This window comes from Carassius auratus, chromosome 36 (genome assembly GCF_003368295.1).
Source record: "Carassius auratus strain Wakin chromosome 36, ASM336829v1, whole genome shotgun sequence".
In the NCBI taxonomy this organism is placed as follows: Eukaryota; Metazoa; Chordata; class Actinopteri; order Cypriniformes; family Cyprinidae; genus Carassius; species Carassius auratus.
In genome coordinates this window covers 19,125,325-19,149,805 of record NC_039278.1, presented here as the reverse complement: position 1 = coordinate 19,149,805, position 24,481 = coordinate 19,125,325, and the positions used below count along the sequence as shown (strand labels likewise).

The window sequence follows — 24,481 nt, the reverse complement described above, 5'->3', positions numbered from 1 at the left end:
AATGGAGAAAAAACATCTAGTTGACACGAGTTGGGCTGTAGAGGTCATCTCTAGGTGCTGATCCGTCATCTGGACTGGGGAACAAAATTGTTGATTTGACATCAGGCTTTTCACAAAAATGAAAATGGCTATAACATATGATAATATGAGTAAAACAATGACCTATGAATATACAAAACGAACCGCTACATGTACTTAGAAATCATGGAAAATGCTGTTACCAGTAAATGTAATCAAATAATGACGTTTTAAATGTCATTTACCATTGGCATGAAAGTTCATTTTGGACCATGGTCCAGTGTGGTCGGTATCTTTAATTATTTGGGTTATGACTGTTGCATATACTCGGAAAAAGCAATATATTACTGAGGAAAAAATAAAAAGGAAAGGAAAAAAAGCAATTTTCAACAGATGAAAACCATTTCTTCCCTTTAAACATTCTTCTCTATTCCAAACAGCTGGTTATGATGCATCACACGACAAAGCACGTAACTGAGAGATTGTTTAACCATCTGAAAACAAAGTATTGTGATTTTTACACCAAGTCCTCCAGAGTGCAGACAAATGGCTTGTGTGTGAGTAGAAGAATTGATTTCCCTTACATTTTTAATGAAATCATTGCATCAACCTGTGTCCAACAAGACCCAGTGAAACTCTGGAGACTTATGGATCTCAAGTTTTGTTATTAAATTGAAAGCTGCTATTACAGTCACCTGTATCATTGCTGGATTCCAAGCAAAGGAGGCAAAGAACCGCGTTCTTATTGGAAGTCTTGTGTAATTGTTTAAGTATCCCACAGGACAAGTGTCCTGTCAAACCAATAGACTTTATGTACAATGCATCTCTACAAAAAAAAAAAAGATGCTGTCATACCGATATAACTAGGTGTGGGCGGTGTGAGGTTTCAGCTGGGAGACCAAGCTTTAAAATGAGACGAAAGACTGCTGTCACGCTGTCTTAAAGACACCTCGCCATCATTATAATGAAACGCTCACTTTCTCACACCGATGAATGTCACTGCAATTCTTCCGCTTCGAGGAAGTCATTACACTTCGTGGCTGACTAGTCAAGATAATCTAGTGAGCAACCAACCAAGATAGCATCGTATGCTGTTACACATTCTGCTTAGATATCATGCTGGGGTCTTACAGGCTGCTTAAAACATAATAATAATACTGTAATAGTCAATGGTGTTAAAAATAGTGGGCAACTTAATATGTTTTGAGATTGCATCTCACTATCTACATGTAAAAGTATGGTGCTTTTATGCGTCACTCATGCGTTTTTCTCTCAATCCTTACCCTTTAATATATTTCAGTTAATAATTATTTTAGTTTTTTTTTTTTTTTTTTGTGGCATTAGTTTCAGTTTGCCATATTACTAACCAGTGTTGTTGTTGAAATAAAAACTACTTACAATAATTTTAATTAAAGTATATCCAAAATAAAATCTAATATTATGATAATAATATGAAAACTTAAAACAACATTTAAAAAAAAGATTCTGCCAACTTACTGAAATAAAATGTAAAAATTAAAGTTGAGGTACTAATTATTAAAACTGAATATATATATATACATTACTATTTTTAATGTTTTTGAAAGAAGTTTCTTCTGCTCATCAAGCCTGCATTTATCTGATCAAAAATACAGAAAAAAACAGTAATATTGTGAAATATTATAACAACAAATAATAGTTTTCTATTTAAATGTACTTAAAAAAAATTATTCCTTTGATGCAAAGCTGAATTTTCAGCATCATTACTCCATTCTTCAGTGTCACATGTAACATCCAGTCGATCGCATGATCATTTAGAAATCATTCTAATATTCTGATTTATTATGAGTGTTGGAAACAGTTCTGCTGTCTAATATATTTGATGAATAACAGCTTAAAAAGAACTGCATTTATTCAAAATAAAAAAATATATAATAATATATATTCTAATAATATATTTTCTTTACTATCACTTTTATCAATTTAACACATCCTTGCTGAATAAAAGTATTGATTTTATTAAAAAATTACTGACCAGTAGTGTATATTGTTATTACAAAATATTTATATTTTAAAACATAGCTTTTCTTTCTTTTTGCTTTTTTTTTATTCATCAAAGTATCCTAAAAAAGTATCACATGTTCTGAAAAAATATTAAGCAGCAGAACTGTTTCCAACTTTGATAATGAATCATCATATTAGAATAATTTCTAAAGGATCATGTGATAATGATCCTAAAAATTCAGCTTTGCATCACAGAAATAAATGATAATTTAAAGTATAATACATTTAAAAACAATTATTTTAAATTGTAATAACAAATCACAATATTTCAATTTTTTTTCTGTATTTTTGATCAAATAAATGCAGGCTTGATGAGCAGAAGAAACTTCTTTCAAAAACATAAAAAATAGTAATGTTTCCAAACTTTTGGTCTGTACTGTACACACACACACACACACACACACACACACACACACACACACACACACACAAACACACACACACACACACACATATATATATATATATATATAATAAAAGCACTTAAATCAGAATATAAAAGCTATTTTCCTGTGTTTCCAGCGATTCACCAGCCTGTCATGTGTGCATGTGTCTGTACAAGTCTGAGTTCGTTTGCCCTGTGGTGCTTTTCCAAAGAGCTGAACTACAGCTACAGAAGGACCAGAAAGGAAGAAGGGCTTATTAACAAAGGCTTCTTCAGTTTCAGGACTGTTTCACATGAAGATTGCCTCAAGACAGCACAGGGAGACCTCTGGTGTTGACAGGTGTACTTCAAGCGCTGTAACCCCATCCAAGAGTTTCATTTTCCCCTTCAACTTTATGATTACTCTTATTTTTACTTGTTCGGTCATGAATTTGCTCTTCATAAACCTCCTTCCACTGTACCTATTCCAAGTTGTGGGAAACTTTGGAATTTGATGAATGTACTCATGACAATAACCTGTGCCTTCCAGCACTTCTGTACGCATAAATACTTTATTGCACATTTTAATTTTTTTATGTTAACTCTGAATGCCACTGCTCATATGTCACTATTGTTCTGTGAAGCACAGCACCCCTCGGGCCCTATTCCTTTTGTAGGAAACCAGTAAACTAGTTTTGGGTTTAAAATTAACACAACAATCTCACACGAAACCAGCTGGTGCTCTCAAAACAGACAGATTATTTACTTTGCAAGGGAAATGCACCTCATAAACTCACAAATTCTTAACAAATCTGCTTTGGTAACCTTAATTTGTCATCTTCTGTCAGATTTTGCCATGCATTGAGTATGCATAAAATGTGTTTGTCTTTCATTGGACAGATCTCCTTTTGCAGTTTTCAGCTTCATAAACCTCCTAATTCAGAGTTCACACATTTGCAATAAAAAATTTCCCTAATTTTTTTCTAGGGTCACTTGAGATGATATGGTGTTATGAAAGTCATGTCAGCGTGTATATAATATTAGTATGTATGCAAATTGTATAATATCCAAGGTACACATTTCTAGTTATTGTACAGTTATTTTTAGAGTTACTATTTCAAGTGTAATTTATGAGATTTGTTGTATTTTGAATACAATTTTTCTTTTCAAAAGCAAAAATGTTGATCATACTGATTTCAGAGTTAAGGATTCATAAATTTGAATACACAACAAAAACTATAATAACATCTTAGTTGATAATTCAGTATAGTTTATTTTTGACAACATCCCATGTTTCAGTAGTGACTGCACATTTTCGTTACTGACAGTGATGCTTTGGTAGCGACCACATCATATTCATTTTACTTGCACACTAAAAAAATTGCATAACTTTAGTTAAATTTTGTTTATTTAGCCCAAATATGAAGATTATGTGTTCCCTTTTGTCACTGCCGAAACAATGATGACTTGTTTCGGTCATTTTATGAGATAACAACCCAAAAAAGAAAACAGATGTCACTACCAAAACTGCACCATATGTAGTGACTCTTTCGTAAGTGACAATTTTAGACACCTTTGAACCGATCTCAAAGATTCAAATCAGCACATGGTGAGCTAGCACACATAGAAATTAAATGATATGGAATAACTCCTAAAAAAAAGTGTGCTTAATTGCAGAAAAAGGGTGTTCGGTACTGCTGTTCCTTAGAGTTAGAGATTTTTCAGACTTTTGAACACATTTACCTCAAAATGATGGGCCTGTCTACTCACCCTGTAGCTATGAGAGAGACAGACATAAATGTTATTAAATTAAAAATTATTTCAATATCATTTTCATAAGTTGAAATTTAGGGGTTAGGATTCGGGACAGCCACCTCCCAATAGTAAGTACCCAATAAATGAAGACTTTATAAGCTTACTAATATTTTAAATATGATTGTGGGTTTCAATAGAGAATAAAAGGATATTAGTAAACATCTACTGTAAAATTTGAAAACTTAAATGTGGACCAATTCTGTAGAATGGCCCATATCCGACACGATTCCTCTTTTGCAATCGGTTTAAAACTGATTTTACTAATGCAGCCTCTGTTAAATGTGAAATAAATCGTTGAATAAATAGTCAGTTGGTAATCAAATATTTTTGTACTAAGGTGCAGAATGAGACCTGGCTTTGTCTTGATCAAATAACTATGGACTTCCCATGAAAGACCTCATCTTGATGGCAGTATATGTCTCTGTAAAATCTAAATATATGCCACCATGTCAATGGTACCTCAACACATATGCCAGTCACATATGAGGGTCTGGATGCTCCATTTGGTCTTTGGGAATGAGAACTCGACATCCATTTTTTTCCAGAAACAAGTTCCTCCTCTGACCACAGCTCACATTTCCAATGTCCAATGTCACCAGAGGGTTAAATAAATACATATACACAGACACACAATTACAGAGCTGGTGCTCTGTTGACTGACAGAGATAAGAGTTTCAAGCTGTACACCACCAAATTCTCCAGGTTAAAGATTAGAAGAATATTTCCACTGACGACTGTGGGAAAAACACAAACCATAACCATGCATACCAACCCTGTCAAGATTTCTCGCCCTGAGCAGGGGCTTTCCCTTTTTGTAAACCAACAGTGTCTTCTTTGAGACTTTGGGTCTATATTGTTAAATACACATTTCTCCATTTTGAGCGCTAATGATGTGACATCCAGAAGAAGATCGGTTTTGGACTGAGCAAATGTTGCATGGCTGGATGATTGCTTTTGTTTCTTTGAACTGTCTGCCAGACGGGTTTGTTGAATGCACTGGACACCGTTCCCAGGACAGATCCATCGTGGCTCACCATACACAAACCCAGCCATGTGAACACAGCAGCTGTTGGGTGTTTTTTCTGAGTCAACCAGAGTTTGAGACGTATGCATTAGCCCAGGGCCCAAACAGTCCTTTTTCTCGCCCGTCTGTGTGTTTTCAGAGTCGGGCTGTCTTCTGGACGCCTTCATCCTGAACAGGCCCAAGTTCCCCGTCAGGCTCAACAGGATAACCACAGCAGGAAGAACCCAGGAAAACTCATCAGTGCTGGGAAGGCAGGTGAGAAGATGACCACCTTTTTCCCGACAGGTTTCCACTGACATCTGCTCCAGCGTCCAGTCATGGCTGCTGTAGATCCCACTCACGCTCCATGCTAGAAGACATCCCAAATAGCCAACTGTCATAGAGAGGGATTCACTAGCATCTCGCTGTCTCGCATCTTGTCCCTTAAGTCGCCCATCTTGACAAAGCAGCTCAACCAACAACTCCACAGCAATCAAAGATGGCATCAGCAGCAACACAACACCGTAGGCCTGGCAAAGGAAGAGCAGGAATCGAAGGGCGATGACATCCGAAGACACGTGAAAAGGTGTCAGAGAGGACTCAATGAGCCAGTCGTAAAGTAAAAACACTGGAGGAAGAGAAAAGACGTGTTAACGGTATAATTCACCCAAAAATGTAAATCTAATGTTAATTTACACACTCTCAGGCCAGTTTTCCTTCAGTAGAACGCTTAATGAGATTTTAAGCTGAAACCATGGTCCTCTGCGATTCGTAACATTCATGTCAGCGGCTGCCCATTTTTGAGGATTAAAAAAGCATCAAGAAACACAAAATTAATACCTGTGGCTCCTGACGATTTATTAAGGTCTTATGAAGCAAAACAATCGGACTGTTCCAGAAACTGAACATTATCTACTACATTATTACCTGTAATCCAGATAATCTGATTCTTTTCCGCAAACTTTTTTTTTCGGGCAGTTCGGTTCAATTCACTAGTTTGTTTATGTGATCACGCAAAGTACTATACACAATTATATTATTAATGCACCCAATAATCATGTGAAACATGGATGTTTTACATGTCTAAAGAATATAAAGTGAATAAAATTGTCTTTATCAGCTGACTTTTTTCATAAACAATTAGAAACCACAAACGTTCATTTGTCCCCTTCTTTCAAGTGCTCGCTTATCAGCGGCTCATCGGTCTCCGGTCTGAGTCAAATTGTTTTCTGTTTAGTGACTTAGAGAAACTGGAGTGCTGAATGAGTTCATAATAGGATCTGATACACGGTATTTCGGCTCATTTTGAGTCCAAGTGAGTTTTGACTGAGTAAAGCTGCAAAAGCTGTAAATGGTTTCAGATGACTCAGTCTATACTAGTTGACCAAAAATAAATAGTTCAAAAAAATCACTCTGGACCATTTGTCTGAGGCTCTGGATTAAAGGTCATAATGCTATAAATAACGTTCAGTTTCTTGCACAGACGGATCAATTTGCTTCATAAGACCTCAGTAGAGAGGAGGCTCTTGTGTGCCTTGATATGTTTTGTTTTTTTATTCTCAAAGTGCTGGTAGCCACTGACTTGCGTTTTATGAATCACCAAGGACCACAGTTTCATCTAAAAATCTTCTTTACTGTAGCTCTGAAGAAAAAGTCACCTACATCTTTGATGGCCTGAGAGTGTGTTAATTAACAGCAACTTTCGATTTTTTGGGTGAGCCTTTAAACTGATCAGTTAAGTGGGAAATGTGGGCAAAGTGTGTGTTTCTGCTTACTGGTGACAGCAAGGTCTGTAAATAACAGCAGGCAGCTGCAGCACAGACTAACCGCAGTGATGGCGTGTGTGACCACAGACGAACACAGCAGCATGCTGCTCATCAGTTTGCACACACACAGACAGAGCGTAACTTCCAGAACACCCTCCATCTTCACACTTACAAGAGACATAAAAAATACAGTGTCACTTGATGTTTCATTTAAGAGATGAAGTGCACAGTCTCCGGAAAGAGACTGATGATAAATGCACAAGATCTGAAAGTCATTGTGTAAGAACGTTTTATCAAAAGTAACTTCTATAACGTCTTGCCTTTTTGGATGATGTCACCAAGACAGCCAACAATTTTGAATTTGAACTCTCCCATTTTTCATGATCCAATCATTTCTCGACTGCTAAAATCAAAAACTGCATTTATTTATTTAATTTAAAAATGTTTAAATTAATATTAAACCTACGCACACTTTCACCCTCCCGGCTATCTGCAATGGTTTCATCTTCACTTCCTTCCCCTAAACTGTTTGCATCTTTGGACGCGAACAGTTCTACTGATACTTTCTTCTCCACTCTTACATCTTGTTTAGACCCTGTTTGCCCCTTATCTTCCAGGCCAGCCCGTAACACCCCTTTTGCCCCTTGGTTATCTGATGTTCTACGCGAACACCGCTCTAAGCTTAGAGCTTTCTGAAAGGGTGTGGCGCAAGTCCAAAAATACTACTGATCTTATTGTGTATCAGTCACTCCTATCTTCCTTCTCTGCTAATGTCTCCTCTGCTAAAAGGACATACTACCATAACAAAATTAACAATTCATCTAACTCTCGCATGCTTTTTAAAACATTTTCCTCACTTCTTTGTCCTCCTCCTCCTCCTCCTGCTTCATCTCTAATAGCTGACGACTTTGCAACGTTTTTCATTAATAAAATTAAACACATTAGTTCACAATTTTCCACACCACAATCAGTCAAGCTCATATCGCCAGCAAACTTACACTCATTTACATCCTTCTCTTCACTCTCTGAGGCAGAAGTCTCAAAACTCATCCTTTCTAATCACCCTACAACTTGCCCCCTTGATCCTATTCCATCTCATCTCCTTCAAGCCATTTCTCCTGCAGTTGTACCTGCACTCACTCACATCCTCAACACTTCCCTCCACACTGGTGTTTTCCCCTCATCATTTAGACAGGCACGTATAACTCCACTACTTAAGAAACCCAACCTCAACCCATCTCTTTTAGAGAACTACAGACCAGTTTCCCTTCTTCCTTTTATTACAAAAACACTTGAACGAGCTGTGTTCAAACAAGTCTCTACATTTCTCACACACAACAATCTCCTCGACAGCAACCAATCTGGCTTCAGAAGTGGACATTCAACTGAGACTGCCTTGCTCTCAGTTGTTGAAGCCCTAAGACTGGCAAGAGCAGAATCCAAATCTTCAGTACTTATCCTGCTTGATCTGTCCGCTGCTTTTGACACGGTTAACCACCAGATCCTCCTATCAACCCTACTGGCAAATGGCATCTCAGGAACCACACTTCAATGGTTTGAGTACCTAACCTATCAAATAGGTCCTTCAAAGTATCTTGGAGAGGTGAGGTGTCCAAGTCTCAACATCTAACTACTGGGGTGCCTCAGGGCTCAGTTCTTGGACCACTTCTCTTCTCTGTTTACATGGCATCATTAGGTTCTGTCATTCAGAAACATGGCTTTTCATACCACTGCTATGCTGATGACACTCAACTCTACCTCTCATTCCATCCTGATGATCCGACGGTAGCTATTCGCATCTCAGCTTGTCTAACAGAGATTTCTTCCTGGATGATGGACCATCACCTTCAACTCAACCTTGCCAAGACAGAACTGCTTGTGATTCCAGTAAACCCATCGTTCCAATCACAATTTCACCATCAAGTTAGGCACATCAACCATAACTCCTTCAAAAACAGCTAGAAGCCTTGGAGTTATGATTGATGATCAGCTGACTTTCTCAGACCACATTGCTAAAACTGTCCGATCCTGCAGATTTGCTTTATTCAACATCAAGAAGATCAAGCCCTTTCTTTCGGATCATGCTGCACAACTCCTTGTTCAAGCTCTTGTTCTGTCCAGGATGGACTATTGCAATGCCCTCTTGGCAGGTCTTCCAGCCAATTCTATCAAACCTTTACAATTAATTCAGAATGCGGCAGCAAGATTAATTTTTAATGAGCCAAAAAGAATACACGTACACCTCTTTTTATCAATTTGCACTGGCTTCCAATAGCTGCTCGCATAATATTCAAGGTATTGATGTTTGGCTACAAAACTACCACTGGCTCTGCACCCATTTACCTAAATTTGTTACTTCAGACTTATGTGCCCTCTAGAAGCTTGCGCTCTGCAAGTGAACGTCACTTGATAGTGCAATCCCAAAGAAGCACAAAATCACTTTTTCGGACTTTTAAGTTAAATGTTCCCTTCTGGTGAAATGAACTCCCCAACTCAATCCGAGCAGCTGAGTCCTTAGCCATCTTCAAGAATCGGCTTAAAACACATCTCTTCCATCTTTATTTGACCCTCTAACTTTAACACTCACTATTCTAATTCTATTCTTTAAAAAATCTAACTACCTTTCTAATCTTTTTGTATTCTATTTTCTTTTCATTTATTATGCAATTGTATATGTGTGTGTGTGTGTATGTGCAAAGACCTCTAACTAGCTTGCTCTATTCTTTTTTTCTTTTTCTTTTTTATTCTGTTTTCTTTTTATTTATTATATTATTTAAAATCCCATGCTACGTGTACTGTGTTAACCTAACTGAGACTTGTTATAGCACTTATATATCATTTCTCTTTTTGTTGTTTTTGATTGCTTCCACTGTCTTCATCTGTAAGTCGCTTTGGATAAAAGCGTCTGCTAAGTGAATAAATGTCAATAAATGTAAATGTAAAGATATAAAAAGAGGCTGCTAGTCAAATTTGATAGACTATTTGACAGAAGTCGCTTTGAAATTAAAATGTTTTTGGTATTTAATTAATGATCTATCCATCTATCCATCCATCCATCCATCCATCCATCTATCTAGCTATCTATCCAGCTATCTATCTATCTATCTATCTATGTAAAAATATAAAATATTGAAAGGCAGTAAGTGACATAACCAACATCTGTTATTCAGCACTTAATGTTTTTTTACCATTGTTGTTAATTTGTTGATTTACTTGTCTCACACCTTCTGTATTTGCTATATGAGTTTTATTATTTTGGTTCAGATCCAAAGCCTTGTTTAATGTTTGTTATTAACATATATATATATATATATATATATATATATATATATATATATATATATATATATATATATATATATATATATATATGATAAAAGCCTTTTCAACAGACTTCTCAACATGAGATTTTCACCACTGCTTCCACTGTTCTCAGTGAAATATTCTTATGGAAAATCAGCAGCATTTGGTTATTTAAACAGCCATGTCATAATTACAGGGCCATTACAACTCACTCACCAGAAACACCAGATGAAAGGATGTGGCTTCAAACATCTGAGGAGCTTGGAGTGATGTAAAGCTGAAAGACCAGAGGAACCGAGCTGAGGCTCTAGGAAAGAAGCCAGCTGAACATTAGCAGAGACTGATCCCTACCTGAACACACCAGCAGCCAGTCATTCAGTGTCTGAGTTAGTGTGTGTGTGTGTGGTGCATTTCATCTCACCCTCCCCCAGTGGGACGTGTCAAAACATTTTTTTTTAATGTTACCTAGCCTCAAAGCACATGTCTGTGTTGAGGGAGTGTCAATGTTTGACTAGATCTCTCACACAGAAACCAGTCCATCTGCTTCCTCCACGACCACAAGTGTTCAGATGTGCGCATGCGACTTCCTAATGTAGTGCTCGTGTCGCTGATTCACCACAGCACGCTCCAGTGACAGCGCGTGGATGCTTTCAGAGCTGCTTGGGATGTCCGTCTGTGGATCAGCGCTGTCGCTTTAAATCGTGAAACAGTCTGAGCGCGTGCTGCCATCTACTGCTCATCTGAGAGAAGACGTGACGCAAACTAACAAAAGATACAAAACTAAGAAAGAGAACCATCCATAAGCTACAGTATAATAGCTTTTATTAATATTTGAATTAGTTTTGTTTATTTATTTTTTTGTTAGCATTTTAAAAATGTTTATAATTTTGATTAATTTGTAATTCAGTTTTAGTTATTAAATACATAAAGTTGAGGCAAATAGAAATGTGAAATGTCTGAAAGCTGGGTGAAATAAAAAAGGTTTAGTTTTGTTTTTTGTTTATTTCTATTTCAAGTTATAATATATGAGTATGTTTTCATATATAAGATATATATATAAGAATATTTTCAGTTAAAGTTTGTTATTTCAAGTAACAATTTTAGTTTAAGTATATTTTAGTACATTAAATTAAAGCTGAATGGAAATGAAAAACATTGCCTTGACAACTATAGCTGAAATAAAATACTTTTATTTATATTTCATTCCATTTAAGGTCGGTTTTATTTCAAGTAACAAAATGTTTTAGTGAACTATAATAACCCTGATCAAAAATGGATATTTACTTTACATACTTAACTGGAACAGACAGGCTACAAACATAATATAATATTAATAATAATATTGTACTTCAAGTAATTTATGCAGTTGTCTTTGCAGTTTGTAAATTATATTGTAAACATTCACAACCAGTCAAAGTTAAAGTTTAACTATTTTAAACTATTTATGTTACTCATCATTATAAACCTTTTCATCTAAAGTCTTATATGATTGCAGTTTATTTTATAGACACTTACAGGTGAATTTCACACACTATAAATTATTTTAAAAAAACTGTATTTTTTTTAAAAAACAGATGAGTTGGAACACATGAAGTTTAAGAAACATTATTTATGTAAAAGATCACATCTTAGCTGAAATGTAGACCAAAAAAAAAAGGAAGCTCTGAAGCATACATAATGGATTTGTTCCACTTTCATTTCTTCAGGTCACTCATAATTCTTCTGATGACTATTTAGATGAAACAAAATTGTAAATAATAATAGTAAATGTGTCCAAATTCTGATTATTAGTATATATTGTATTGTCTTTGTTTGTTTCTATTGTATTCTATACCTATAAAATAATCCAATCTACATTCATAAGTCATACATGTATAAATAGATAAGTAATGCAATTATTTAATGTTGCTACAAATCAATGTCGTATTTCAATAGAAAACTCATATGTTCTTTATGACTCCATATCTCAGTGTCTGCTGTTTTGAGCCCCATATCCTGGACATCACTTCTCTGACCTCTCATAGGAGTAAAACAAATGCTAATAAGTCATGGTTTTTATGAATATTTTAATGTCAAAAGCTCTGATGCATATTTGGTCATATATGGCTTCGCTGTTCTAGCAGAGTGCCTGCAGCACCCAGAAGTGAACGGCAGGCGACCCGGAAGGTCTGAACTCCCTCTGAAGGCAAAGCCGAAAGAACATCTGAACCTTTCATTAAATCTAATAAATCCACCGTCGAGGTGTGCAAGGTACGTCTGTCGCGTTCTGCTCATTTTAACGACTGAATACAATTTTTTTGGGACATTTGCATGATGCATTGAAGCGACGCTAGACGTCATTCGAGTGAGCAAAAAGTTCAAATAAAAGAAAAAAATCAAAAGCGAACGCGTGTTGCAACTATGTTGCAAATGCACGCTCGTGCATTATTGCGTCATGATATAAATGTTACATTTTCGCGGGAGAGATGCGTGATTTGTTCGCATCGCATGATTGTTGTAGGAAGTCTTTCGTTTTTTTTTCCTCCTCTGTTTTTTTTCCTCCTCCAGCCGGGCTATTCAAACCTGCAGATCTAAGTAAACAATCATTCGCTCACTTAATGCAAATAATGCGGCGTTTTACACCTCGCTCTTTTGATCTGATTTCACGCGATGTATTTTTGTCGCTAAAAAAATGGGATCTGCAGAATATGGCGCCCTGTCCTTATAAAAATAAGACAGGCTGCCATTTTTGTTTTCCTTTTGTCTGAAATTTTTAATAAAACTGTCTGAGAATGTGGGAGAGGCAGACACCGGGGACCCGGACTCTCAGAAGCCACGAAACGCGTCCGCTCGCGCTCTTTTGCGAGTGTTTTTAATTTGATGTTTGATCAAAGGCGGCGTGCTTTAATTGAGAATGATTTCAAGGATGCCGATAGAATAAAAGAAAAAGTTGAGTAAGTTTTATTTCGGTTTATATCAAAGACTCAGAGACGTGTCATTCTTCACCAAAATGTTTATTTGATATGTACATGTCGTTTAAAGCTGCTGGGTGCTTTTATTTGCTAATTATTCTTTTATTTTTTAAATGTTGGTAGGCAGCATGTTACTCACACTTCACATCAGCGTCATTTAAATGGGGATGCAGGTAGAAATCTTTGTCAATTTAATTCTAAAATGCAGCTTTACACTATTATAGCGTAAAACTGTAATTGTAATGCATCTTTATACCAGATGAATGGTCACCCAAATAGTACTTGTTTTTTTGGGGGACATTTACTATGGTTGTACCATGGTATTCTTGGTATACTTGAAGTACTATGGAAATAGCATTGTATGTGTATTTCTGTGCTAATTAAGTATTAGTTAAAGACATTTTCATAGTAATTTGATATACTCTGAAGCGTATTTTGCATTTGAAACCATTGTTTACTGCCTTTTTAAAGTTGCTTGTAAATCTCTCATTATGCTGTATTCTCATCAAATTTTAGATTCAATCTTTTTGTTAACTTGTTTCTTTCAATAAGTCTTTCTTTTTCAACCTCAGTTTTTGAGTGAAACAAGCATTATTTGTGGATCATTTTGTCAGTGTTCTCAAAAAAAACTGAGGTGCATGAGCTCAGATCATTGAGGTCTATAATAAATCAGTTTCAAAGGAAACACAAAACCTGTGCTAAGTGAAATAAAACAAGCTAATAAAAAGATTGAATTCAATATTTAGTGATAATATAGCGTAATTAAATATTTATAAGCAATTTCTGACTGGGAACAGCTCAACAACAACAACAAAAAAAAAGGGGGTGGGAGAAGTTGTTATACTCTGTGTGAGCAAAGTCGGTAGACTTTATTCAAATCTGATAAAATTAACCAGCTTGTACAGGAAAAAGAAGATTATTTCCGGGTCAAAATGACCAGAATGCAGAAGGAAAGGATTCCTTGAAGTGATTGTATTGAACAAACAGGACAGTCACATTCATCTTTCCGCCCTTTCAAAAACCTTGCCAAGCTGGTTTTGGAAACGTTTCCATACGGTCTGATTACTTTAGCCATATCATTTTCTTGCATTATGTCCATGACACTGTGCTATGAATGTTTTGGCAGTGCTTATGGGTCTTGAGAGTGTTTGACTAAGGGGCCTTGAAGAGAAATTCATTTAGCAGAGCCAAAAATAATAAAAGCGATATGTCCAAATATATGAGCCCAGACCCTGCTGAATATTTCCTTAATGATGCTGAAAGGGTTTCTGTTTCACTTCCTGTTAAAACTGTGGGTTAGAGTTTTCACTTTTCCAAATTAATCTGCCACATTTACATATGCATTTGACATTTCTAGGTTTTAACATTCAAATACTCAAATATTTTCTATTTTGTGACTTTGCAATCAACGTTGTTTTTAAATCATGCTTGCTGCTTACGAGCTTTGTGATATGACCAACATAATTTGAAGAAGTTGCCATTACAATGCAAGCATTGAAAGAAAATGCTTTAGGAAGATGTAATTTGTTTGATTTTCTCACTGGGCATCATGTTGAGTCTAGCAGTATTGAGTAAACTGCTGTAGGTGTGTGAACTAACAGTGAGTTTGCTCGAAACGCTTGTTCTGTGTTGTATCATATTCAAATCAATGTGTCACGAATAATACTTAAGTAATGTGCTGATGCTTTTAAAGGCACAGTCTGCAATTAATTGTAGTATAAGTGCAAGTCCTAAGCCAACAGCAAAAGCCTCTAAACAATGGCAGTGTCAATATGATGAAGCTTTACTTGGTACACAAAGCGGTACGTGATCCCAGTGATTGATTCTTTAAGAATAACGCCTTTTAAGGTTAAAGTTAGTCCTAAAATGTCCTTAATATAATTCCCTGGCTATATTATTAATGATTCATCAAGAGTGTATGTTTTTTGCTCCGTTAAAATTTACACAAAAATTTACATTTGGTGAAAATGTACTTTGATTGTTTCTGAGATTGTTTCTTCATGGGAACAGATTTTTGAGAAATGTAGCATTCCATCACTTGTGAAAGTGAATGGGTGCCGTCAGAATGAGAGTCCAAACAGTTGATAAAAACATCACAGTAATCCACAATTAATTCACACCACTCCAGTCCATCAGTTAACGTCTTGTGAAGTGAAAAGCTGTGTGTTTGTGATTAAAAACCAGTCCATCATTAAAAGGTTTTTAACTTCAAACCGTTGCTTCTGGATAAAATATCAGTCCATAATGCATGATAATGCTTCCTCTAGTAAAAAAGTTAATCGCCTCTTACATCAAAATCCACTGCATATTTGTTTTCTCATTTAAACAGTGCTTGACCTGTGCATATTCTCTTGATTCAGATGAGATTTTTTTTTCAAAAAGCAATAGTATAGATATAGGACACATATTTAAGACAGAAGCAATGGTTCACATTTAAAAACATCGTAATACAGCTTATTAATGATAATTAAAGAAATGGAGTGGTGTGGATCATTTAAATGGTTTTTATCAGCTGTTTGGAGTATTCTGACGGCACCCATTAACTGCAGAGGAGCCATTTCTGAGCTAGTGATGCTTTGCTACTTCTCTCCAAATCTGTTCCAGATAAAGAAACAAACTCATCTACATCTCAGTTGAGATACCTATGAAGTCCCAACATTTTGCTTTTTAATATCCTTGAGTATTTTCATCCTGTTTTGCTCTTAAATATGTCTTTATGGAAGTTAAATGGGTTGGGAATGTTACAGTAACTAATGTACTGCAGTGAGTTTTAATTTAATTTATGTAATCTTGGATTAGATCTGCATTTCTAATCAATAAATAATCATGGGAGTTCAGATCTAATCTTTGCAGTATAGTTTTCCATTTTATTTCAGCCGCCTCACTCTCATTCAGACACATATGAGCCGAGAGCCTTCAGTTACAAATTGCTCATTTTTGTGAACCACCAAGCAGCCATAGTGTGAATTTTTTTATTATTATTATTTTTTATTTATTTATAAAGGATGTTACCTTTTTGTGTGGTTTGCGTTTCCTAGTCAAACCTTCAGATCCCTCTTCATCTTTTTCCCCCTTAAACCTTGAGTCATTGTCTGTCGTTATCGTCTTCATCTTTGAATCTTTCATCAACAATTATGCAATCCCGAAAAGATCCATTTGGTTTGTGCTCAGCCTCGAATCGGTCACATAAAAGTCACGTTACAATGCATAAAGTAAAAAATTAAAGCATCATTAATTAAGCCTGATTGACTGTGTGTTTCAGAATGGCAGAACCTCGATTTAATAATCCATACTTCTGGCCTCCTCCACCCTCTATTCCTGGTCAGGTAAGAAAAAAGGACATGCATCGATGGGCAGACTTCATTAATCCTTGTCTTTTATCTAATAGTAACAGAATTAATAATTTACTTAAGTTCAGCACTAGGCTTAATCTTTGTCTAGACAATTAAGTCTTTATTGCTTACTAGTTTTCTTAAGTAGCAGTCAGTCAGATAAAGGCACACACATGCTAAAGTTTAGAGTGTAACACATAGTAAACATAAGAATAACTTTAATATTATTAGTAATATTTCAAGATCAGCACTAAATGTCCTGAAGCAATGTAGTTTTACTTGATTATCCATACATCATTTTGTTGTTGTTGAAAAATGAGTTCAAATGAGAATCAAATTTGATCATCAGGCTTTTGAGGAATGTTTATTTGTTTATCAACATTGTATTGGATTTCATTATATGTTCAGAAACTACAGAGCTTTGATCATAAAACTAAGCATTTATATTTCATGTTATTGGAGATAGACTGTGCCAACTGATAATTATATAATTTTCTTTAAAGTAGTGTGTTATACTGTTATAAATGTAAAAAAAATAATAATTTTACATTTTACTTTTTGGCCATACTAATTTCAGCAACTGAAACAAATTGCATATTTTTGCTCAGTTTGAGCCTCTGAAACCTTTGTTTTTCCTCATTGAGCATGGGCTCCATATTCTCACTATATCATACAATATGAGTCATAAAAGCCCAATGTATCTAATATCATACTAAACAGAATAAAAAAAAAAAAAACATACCAATTTAAGTATATATATATTTCTTCTAAAGGTTTCCATTTCACAAAATCCGATCTTTCTGAATTGTTTCATATGTCAGGCTTTACAGGATTGAACACGTTGTTCTCCTCATGTCAGAAGTTCAGAACCAGGAGGATTTGAACCATCTGTTTGTTCTAATCTCACTTTCCCCTCTTTTTTCCCCCAGTTGGATAACCTCATGCTGATCAACAAGATCAAAGAACAGCTCATGGCGGAGAAAATCAGACCTCCACACCTCTCGCCCACTTCCGTCTCTTCCCAGCAGCCCTTACTGGTGCCACCCACGGTGACAGAAGGTGGGCAGCACAATATATCAACGCCCAAGCTGCAGCAGATGCCGGGACTCCACGCTCACAGCACCACCCAGGCCGACATCGCCCTACACGCACGACCCGCCTGCAGCACCGTCGCAGGTACACTCTCCATCACATAACACAAATCTGCTCACTGAGACAGCCACTTAATGCTAATTGTGCACTTAATGTGAGCAGGTCGTATTCTGGGTGATGTAAACTTGAATCTGGACGATAAAACGGCTATTAAAGCAAGAGGATTGTGGGAAGACTGGCATTTGCGGCAAATCATAGACCAGCCGTCCAGAGCGAATCATCTGTCAGGTGTGTGAATGCAAATTGTTGTTTTGTGCAAATGTGTTTTTGCTATGATATACATTAAAGGGATACTCCACACCAAAAATGACATTTTGACATTAATCACTTACCCCCATTTCGTTCCAAACCTGTAAAAGCATACTTTTCTGACCTTGACAGTGTAAGTTACTTGGCAGTCTATGGGACAGTCACAAGCCTTCCGGTTTTCATGCAGAATTTCTTAAATTGTGTTCCGAAGACGAACTAAGTGATTAATGACAACATTTTCAATTTGGAGTGGAGTATCCCTTTAAAGGAACGGTTTATCCATAAATGAATATCAGCTGAAAATGTACTCACCCTCAGGCCATCCAAGATGTAGATGAGTTCTAGATTTGGAGAAATGTAGCATTGCATCATTTACTCAGCAATGGATCCTCTGCAGTGAATGGGTGCCGTCAGAATGAGGGTCCTAACAGCTGATAAAAACATCACAATAATCCACACCACTCCAGTCCATCAGTTAATGTCTTGTGAACCAAAAAGCTGCATGTTTGTAAGGAACAAATCCATCATTAAGATGTTTTAACTATAGACTGTTGCTTCTGGCCAAATTATGAGTCCATAATAACACTTCCTCCAGTGGAAAAGTGGTCTCATCTGAAAGAGAACAGAAATATGCACAGATCAAGCACCTTTTACAAGCAAAACCATTAGTGTGGATTATTGTGATGTTTTTATCAGGACTCTGATTCTGACGGCACCCATCCACTGCAGAGGATCCACTGATGAGCAAGTGATATAATGCTGAAATTCTCCAAATTTGTTCCCATGAAGAAACAATCACCTGTAGTATTCATTTTCATCAAATTTTTTCCTTAAAGAAATGTTCATTTCAGGACTGTCACTGACGTCTTCTCGAACTGCCAACCACAACACATCAGAGAGCGTGACGCCGAGCACCCTGAGCACTCCAACCACCAGCAGTCAGACGCGTCAGAGCGCCGCACCTTCCCCAAACCTCATCTCAGGACTGTCCTGCGGGCCGGGGATGGATGTGATCAAGAACAGCGGAGGACTGGCAGGACTGCTTGGGCCTCCTCCGAAGAGCATAGGACGAGGTCGCAAAAAGATCAAAGCTGAAAACCCCTCTGGGCCGCTCTTTGTCGTTCCCTACCCATTCCTGGCCTCTGGAGCCGACCAATCAACTGTCAGCATCACTGCCAAAGAGGGCAAAACCTACAGGTACAACTTTATTATTTTATCTTTAATATTAAATAAAAATGTATTAACTGTTTGCATATAAATTGCATATAGTGTAATTTGTGTATAAACCATAGAGCATGCCGCTTGCATCACCAAAGTCATGGGTCTGATGGAGTAACTGATAAATTTTATAATTTGAATACAATGTAAATCACTTTGGATAAAAGCATCTACCAAATGCATAGAAGTAAATAGGGCTGCATGATTTGGGAAAAATGTTAGCTATTTTAAGCTATATTAAGCTAGCTATTACTATTATTATTATTATTATTATTATTACTACTACTACTACCAAGAAACTTGGCCAAAAATGTTAATTATACATCAATTTGATGTTGATGTATAGATTTTTAAAAAATATAAAAATCAGAAAGATAATAATATTAGTAAGAATAGTAATAATTATGTATTATTATTATTACTAACAAAGAAATAAACTAAATGTAAAATATTGCTGATGTAATATTTCAATGTCTAGAAAAGCCAACAAAGAAAATCCGTCAGGCAGTTTCCATTTATTTTAATTAATCATACAGCCCTAAATCTAAATATTTCAACATTGGTTGTCATGTGTCTCCTCTTGGTTTGATTTTTTGGTCTGAATCCAAATTGAAGTGTGTTTTCACTGAGTTTTATTTGGCTCCAAACTGGCATAAATGTCATCTAAATTGCTTTCATAGCATTTGCAGGTTTTACTGACCACATAGCCTATATTCCAGATTCTATGTTTTTGGAAAAAAATACTGACGATTATTTGCATTTCGTCTTGCAGATGTAAAGTGTGTCCGCTGACGTTCTTCTCCAAGTCAGACATGCAGATACACTCCAAGTCCCACACGGAAGCAAAGCCTCACAAGTGCCCTCACTGCACCAAAACTTTCGCCAACGCGTCCTACCTGGCCCAACACCTGCGCATTCACCTGGGGGTGAAGCCGTATCACTGCTCCTACTGCGAGAAGTCCTTCCGCCAGCTCTCACACTTACAGCAGCACACCAGGTACCTCTTCAACCTCAGCTTGTCCACGAGTCCACCAGACTGACTCAATGACCTTCAAGTTTTGATATTTGTCATCATATAGCGCTTGCTTTTTTTTTTGGCACTCTACAGAATCCACACAGGTGATCGGCCATATAAATGTATCCAACCAGGCTGTGAAAAGTCCTTCACACAGCTCTCCAATCTTCAGGTAAGACCCGAATATCTCTTCTTTTGGTAATTATTCACATATTTCATGACATAGTATTAATTTTAGTAATATTTTTGTTTGTTTCAGTCATTTTTATTAGTTTAATGTCTGACACATACACACACACACCTCTATATATATATATCTGTCTCTGCTGTCATCTGTCTGGGTAAGTGTGTGACTGTGTGTTTGTGTGTTATGAAAGCTTTGTGTTTCTTTACTCCCTGCAGTCTCACCAGAGATCACATAATAAAGACAAGCCTTACAAGTGCTCCAACTGTTACCGCGCTTACTCTGACTCCGCCTCCCTCCAAATCCACTTGTCTGCTCACGCAATCAAAAACGCCAAGGCATTTTGCTGCAGCATGTGTGGTCGAGCCTACACCTCAGTAAGTACTACAGCATTCATCATCCTGGCTCCTCCACCGTCTTGTGTTCAGTACAGTGGGATGTGCTAGTTTTTTCTCAAAGTATTAGACCAACAACCAAGTGTGATCAAATCGGTTGATGTGTAGTTGACATGGAATACTTTTGCGAAGATTATGTGACTTGCAGTATTCTAAAAAACTTTTTAGAGTTTTGCTGATTCTTTTATAATTAATATGCATGCAGTATTTATGAGCTTACAGTAACAGAGGGTGCATTTACATGACAATGGCACTAAAAAATAAAAATAAAAAACATACACACTGTAAGATCTGAAGAAAAAAAATGTAATTAAATTAAAATAAAAAAATCTGTAGGAAAAAATTATTTTGCCTGGAAAAGTTTTTTCTCTCTCTCTGTCTCCACAGAGAACTATTAATTTTTTTTTATAAGAAAATAAATGGTGACAAGTTACTGTACCTAAGAACTGCAATTCATATATATTTTCAAATCTTGATTCTGATTTATGTATTGTCATATTTCATATTAATATCACATTATTATAAAAATATATACTTTATAATGAAAAAGCTATTTAAAATAAAATTATAATTTAAATATTTTTTTATTTCAAATTTTGTTGTTTTATATATATATATATATTAGTATAATTGAGAATATTTAATTGAGTGTGCTATAAAAAATGCTGTTATATTTTTATTAATAGTTGAATTAATACTTTATATTTCGCATTAAATGTTTTGTCAAATTTGTATTATTATTATTTTTTTTAGGTTGTCTATTTTTCTTTATTTTTTAATATCTGTATAGTTTTGTTTTTAGTTTTAGTAAACTATAGCCCTGAGCCCCTCCTGGCATTCCTTACACGCTCCACTATTTGAACCATTACTAAAATGGCAAAATATATAACATAAGTGACAAAATAGTTTTACCATTTTTGTTTTAAAGATTTAGATATTCATTTAAATATTTATATGTGGTTTATTTACTACATTTAAGTCCATAGTGGTACCACATTCAGATTTTTTTCTTGCAAGCCCTAAAAAATGATTTATGATTTAGTCCACATTTTCAGGCAGTTTATAGCACTATGCAATCCTTCTTTCTTGATTCATGAACATCTAATATGTGGTATAATGCCTCTTTCCAGGAAACGTACCTTATGAAACACATGTCTAAGCACACGGTGGTAGAACATCTGGTGAGTCAACACTCGCCGCAAAGGACCGAATCACCCAGCGTTCCCATTCGCATTTCCCTCATCTGAGACCCTGGTCCTGGCCCGGTCAATCTTTCCCAGTCTTGGCATAAGCAAACCAAGGTGGTTTGCATTTATTTTTGTGTGTGTTTGTTAGTTTGTTTCAGTTTTTGAGAACATTCCGACATGTATTAGACTGTGTGTATAGAGGCTCGAAACACAGCAGCGGTTTGGGAAGTTTCTGTTACACACATTCCTCTTCTCCAACTCATCGTTGAGTTGAGAGGAAATAATCGGGAAATCCAAAGATGGTTTCACAGCACTTTCAGGCCACACAGTTTTGGCTTTAAAAGTTTCTGGTCTGTTATGACAATAAAGGCATTGCTCTGGGCAGCTAAGCGTTTGGGACTGTAGGGATTATGCATTATTAAATCACAGGACATACGTGTGTATGTTTTAAGCTTGGACCAAGTCCAGTATCACCTCTCATATTTTTCTATGCTGTCTGGGAAAAATCCCCTTCTTTTGGGCAACTCAAAGTTGGTTTAGAGACCAATGGTCTTGTGTTTTGATAATGTCATTCATAAAATGTTTTCATTTCTATTAAACATAAAAGAAATCGGACATCGAAATGAAAATCGCTTTAGCATTAAAGTTAACTCCTCAAGAGGACTGTTATGAATCTGACTTCATAAACAAATCAGCACATTTAGATTGATCCCTTAGTGCTTCACAGATGTTATGGTCTGGTGCCAGGAATAGAATATGAAAATGGCAAAAGATTCTGATGTTTCAGAATAGACATGCATAACATTTAAAAATTACACTTATGAAAAGTGTAAACCTGCGACGATTCATACGTTACGGTTGTCAGCATGCATTTGACATTGTAGATTAGTGAAAGCTGTCAGGAAATGTCCAGATTACTATATTTTGCACAAAAGAAAATGAAGATCATTATTATTATTATTATTGTATTTTTTTGGCACGAGGCCTTATTTTTATCCTGTCCCTTAGTTTTTAAATTGAATAAATGTGTTTAATAAATTTTATAAATGTCTTATACAAATACTGTACTTAATTTGTTTTTATTTGAATAATGGTATTAATAATATAATGTCCAGTTTTTAAAATGTTCCATAAAATCATAAAATTCAACCAAACATACACACACACATATATATATATATATATATAGAGAGAGAGAGAGAGAGAGAGAGAGTGTGTGTAGGTTTAGGTGAATTCTATGGAAAATTTCCTTAATTATCATGAATAATAAAAAAAAAAGAATCTTGCTGGTCCTAAAAATCTTAATTTTCTTTTGTTCAAAATATCTTTTTGCAATTTTTATTTTTTTTTTTTTTTCTGATTTTGGGGGTGAAATGTATAACCTGGACATGTTCTTGTGAGATACCGCCTTTCAGCCAGAGAACAATCTTGTGGGGGAAAAAAGCTGTAGAGTTGCCCAAGAGATTTGTGTAGCTGTATCGATGTCTAGAATACCTCCTTGGCTTATTATACTGTACATGTTTATACTTATTATCATATTGAAATATTAATGACTAACATGTTAATTTTACACATTTTAAGCCTTAACCATTTTATCACTAGTTGTTTACCATCACATTTTCTATATATGTTATACCATATTGGTGTTTACTTGTGTACTCCGTACTTTTATGTAATTTTATTTCCTAGCATGAACACGCTGTAAATAAACTATACAGTACTTAAGTGTTAACCAGTTTATATAAGATGACAACATGTCTAGTTATTATAAAATATACCTTTTTAATTGTCTTGAATTGTGGTACTCTATAAGATTTGCCTTGGCTGCTACATGCAAAGTCAAGACATGGAGAGGAAACATACTTTGTAAAAGTAAGAAAATAAATAAATGAGAAAATTCTGTATCAGTCTGTGCGCTCATTATATGATTATGCATGCTGGGCTAACAAAACTACAAATTTTTATTTATTTTTATTTTTATTTTTAAGTGAGAATTATGTAAGTGCATTATGCAAGATGTTATTGAGACCTGCATGTTGAAAAATGTTCAATGTAATACTTCATCCAAAAACGAAGCATTCAGGCCATCCAAGGTGTAGATGTAGTTTGTTTCTTCATGGGAACAGAGTTGGAGAAATGTAGCATTACGTCACTTGCTCAGCAATGGATGATCTGCAGTGAATGGGTGCCGTCAGAATGAGAGTCCAAATAGCTGATAAAAACAGCACGATAATCCACACGACTCCAGTCCATCAGTTAACATTTTTGTAAAGGCCAAAGCTGTGTTTGTATGAAATAAATCCATCATTAGTGTTTTAACTTTAAACCACTGCTTCCAGATAAAATGTCTATAATTCAGAACAATGTTGGGTCTGAATTGGGAGAAATCTGCAGCTGTTATAGACCAGTATTTGGACCAGAAGTGACGGTCTGAATTTAAAAACATTAATTACTTGAGGATTTGTGATGTTTTTATCAGCTGTTTG

The 24,481-nt window shown here is 35.7% G+C and overlaps 2 protein-coding genes across 5 annotated transcripts; one reads left to right on the top strand and one right to left on the bottom strand.

Annotated features, from left to right (window-relative positions):
- Nucleotides 1-3,694: 3,694 nt before the first annotated feature.
- On the bottom strand, nucleotides 3,695-11,069 carry LOC113055533 (uncharacterized). Its single transcript, XM_026221917.1, has 3 exons — nucleotides 10,529-11,069; nucleotides 7,019-7,176; nucleotides 3,695-5,871 (listed from the first exon to the last, which is right to left on the bottom strand). The coding sequence occupies exons 2-3, from the start codon at nucleotides 7,167-7,169 to the stop codon at nucleotides 4,874-4,876; spliced, it is 1,149 nt and encodes a 382-aa protein (XP_026077702.1). The 5' UTR covers nucleotides 7,170-7,176; nucleotides 10,529-11,069; the 3' UTR covers nucleotides 3,695-4,873.
- Nucleotides 11,070-12,458: 1,389 nt separating this feature from the next.
- LOC113055532 (zinc finger protein 362-like) lies at nucleotides 12,459-23,897 on the top strand. Of its 4 annotated transcripts, none has more exons than XM_026221915.1 (9): nucleotides 12,459-12,562; nucleotides 16,526-16,589; nucleotides 17,525-17,771; nucleotides 17,850-17,975; nucleotides 18,833-19,193; nucleotides 19,987-20,211; nucleotides 20,323-20,401; nucleotides 20,632-20,790; nucleotides 21,939-23,897. In XM_026221915.1, exons 2-9 carry the CDS (start codon nucleotides 16,527-16,529, stop codon nucleotides 22,053-22,055), a joined length of 1,377 nt encoding a protein of 458 aa, XP_026077700.1. In that variant the 5' UTR covers nucleotides 12,459-12,562; nucleotide 16,526; the 3' UTR covers nucleotides 22,056-23,897. The 4 variants fall into 4 exon arrangements, with proteins under 4 accessions (XP_026077700.1, XP_026077698.1, XP_026077701.1 ...); XM_026221913.1 differs by lacking the exon at nucleotides 12,459-12,562 and adding an exon at nucleotides 12,670-13,245; XM_026221916.1 differs by lacking the exon at nucleotides 12,459-12,562 and adding an exon at nucleotides 12,680-13,240.
- The last annotated feature ends 584 nt before the right edge of the window (nucleotides 23,898-24,481 follow it).

Coding starts and splice junctions, on each gene's coding strand:
- LOC113055533 (XM_026221917.1), bottom strand. CDS start 7,169: ATGGAGGGTGTTCTGGAAGTTACGCTCTGTCTGTGTGTGTGCAAACTG. Junction 5,872..7,018: donor TACAGACCTTGCTGTCACCA/GTAAGCAGAAAC, acceptor CTCTTCCTCCAG/TGTTTTTACTTTACGACTGG.
- LOC113055532 (XM_026221913.1), top strand. CDS start 13,172: ATGTTTGATCAAAGGCGGCGTGCTTTAATTGAGAATGATTTCAAGGAT. Junction 13,246..16,525: donor AGAATAAAAGAAAAAGTTGA/GTAAGTTTTATT, acceptor TGTGTGTTTCAG/AATGGCAGAACCTCGATTTA. Junction 19,194..19,986: donor AAAGAGGGCAAAACCTACAG/GTACAACTTTAT, acceptor TTCGTCTTGCAG/ATGTAAAGTGTGTCCGCTGA.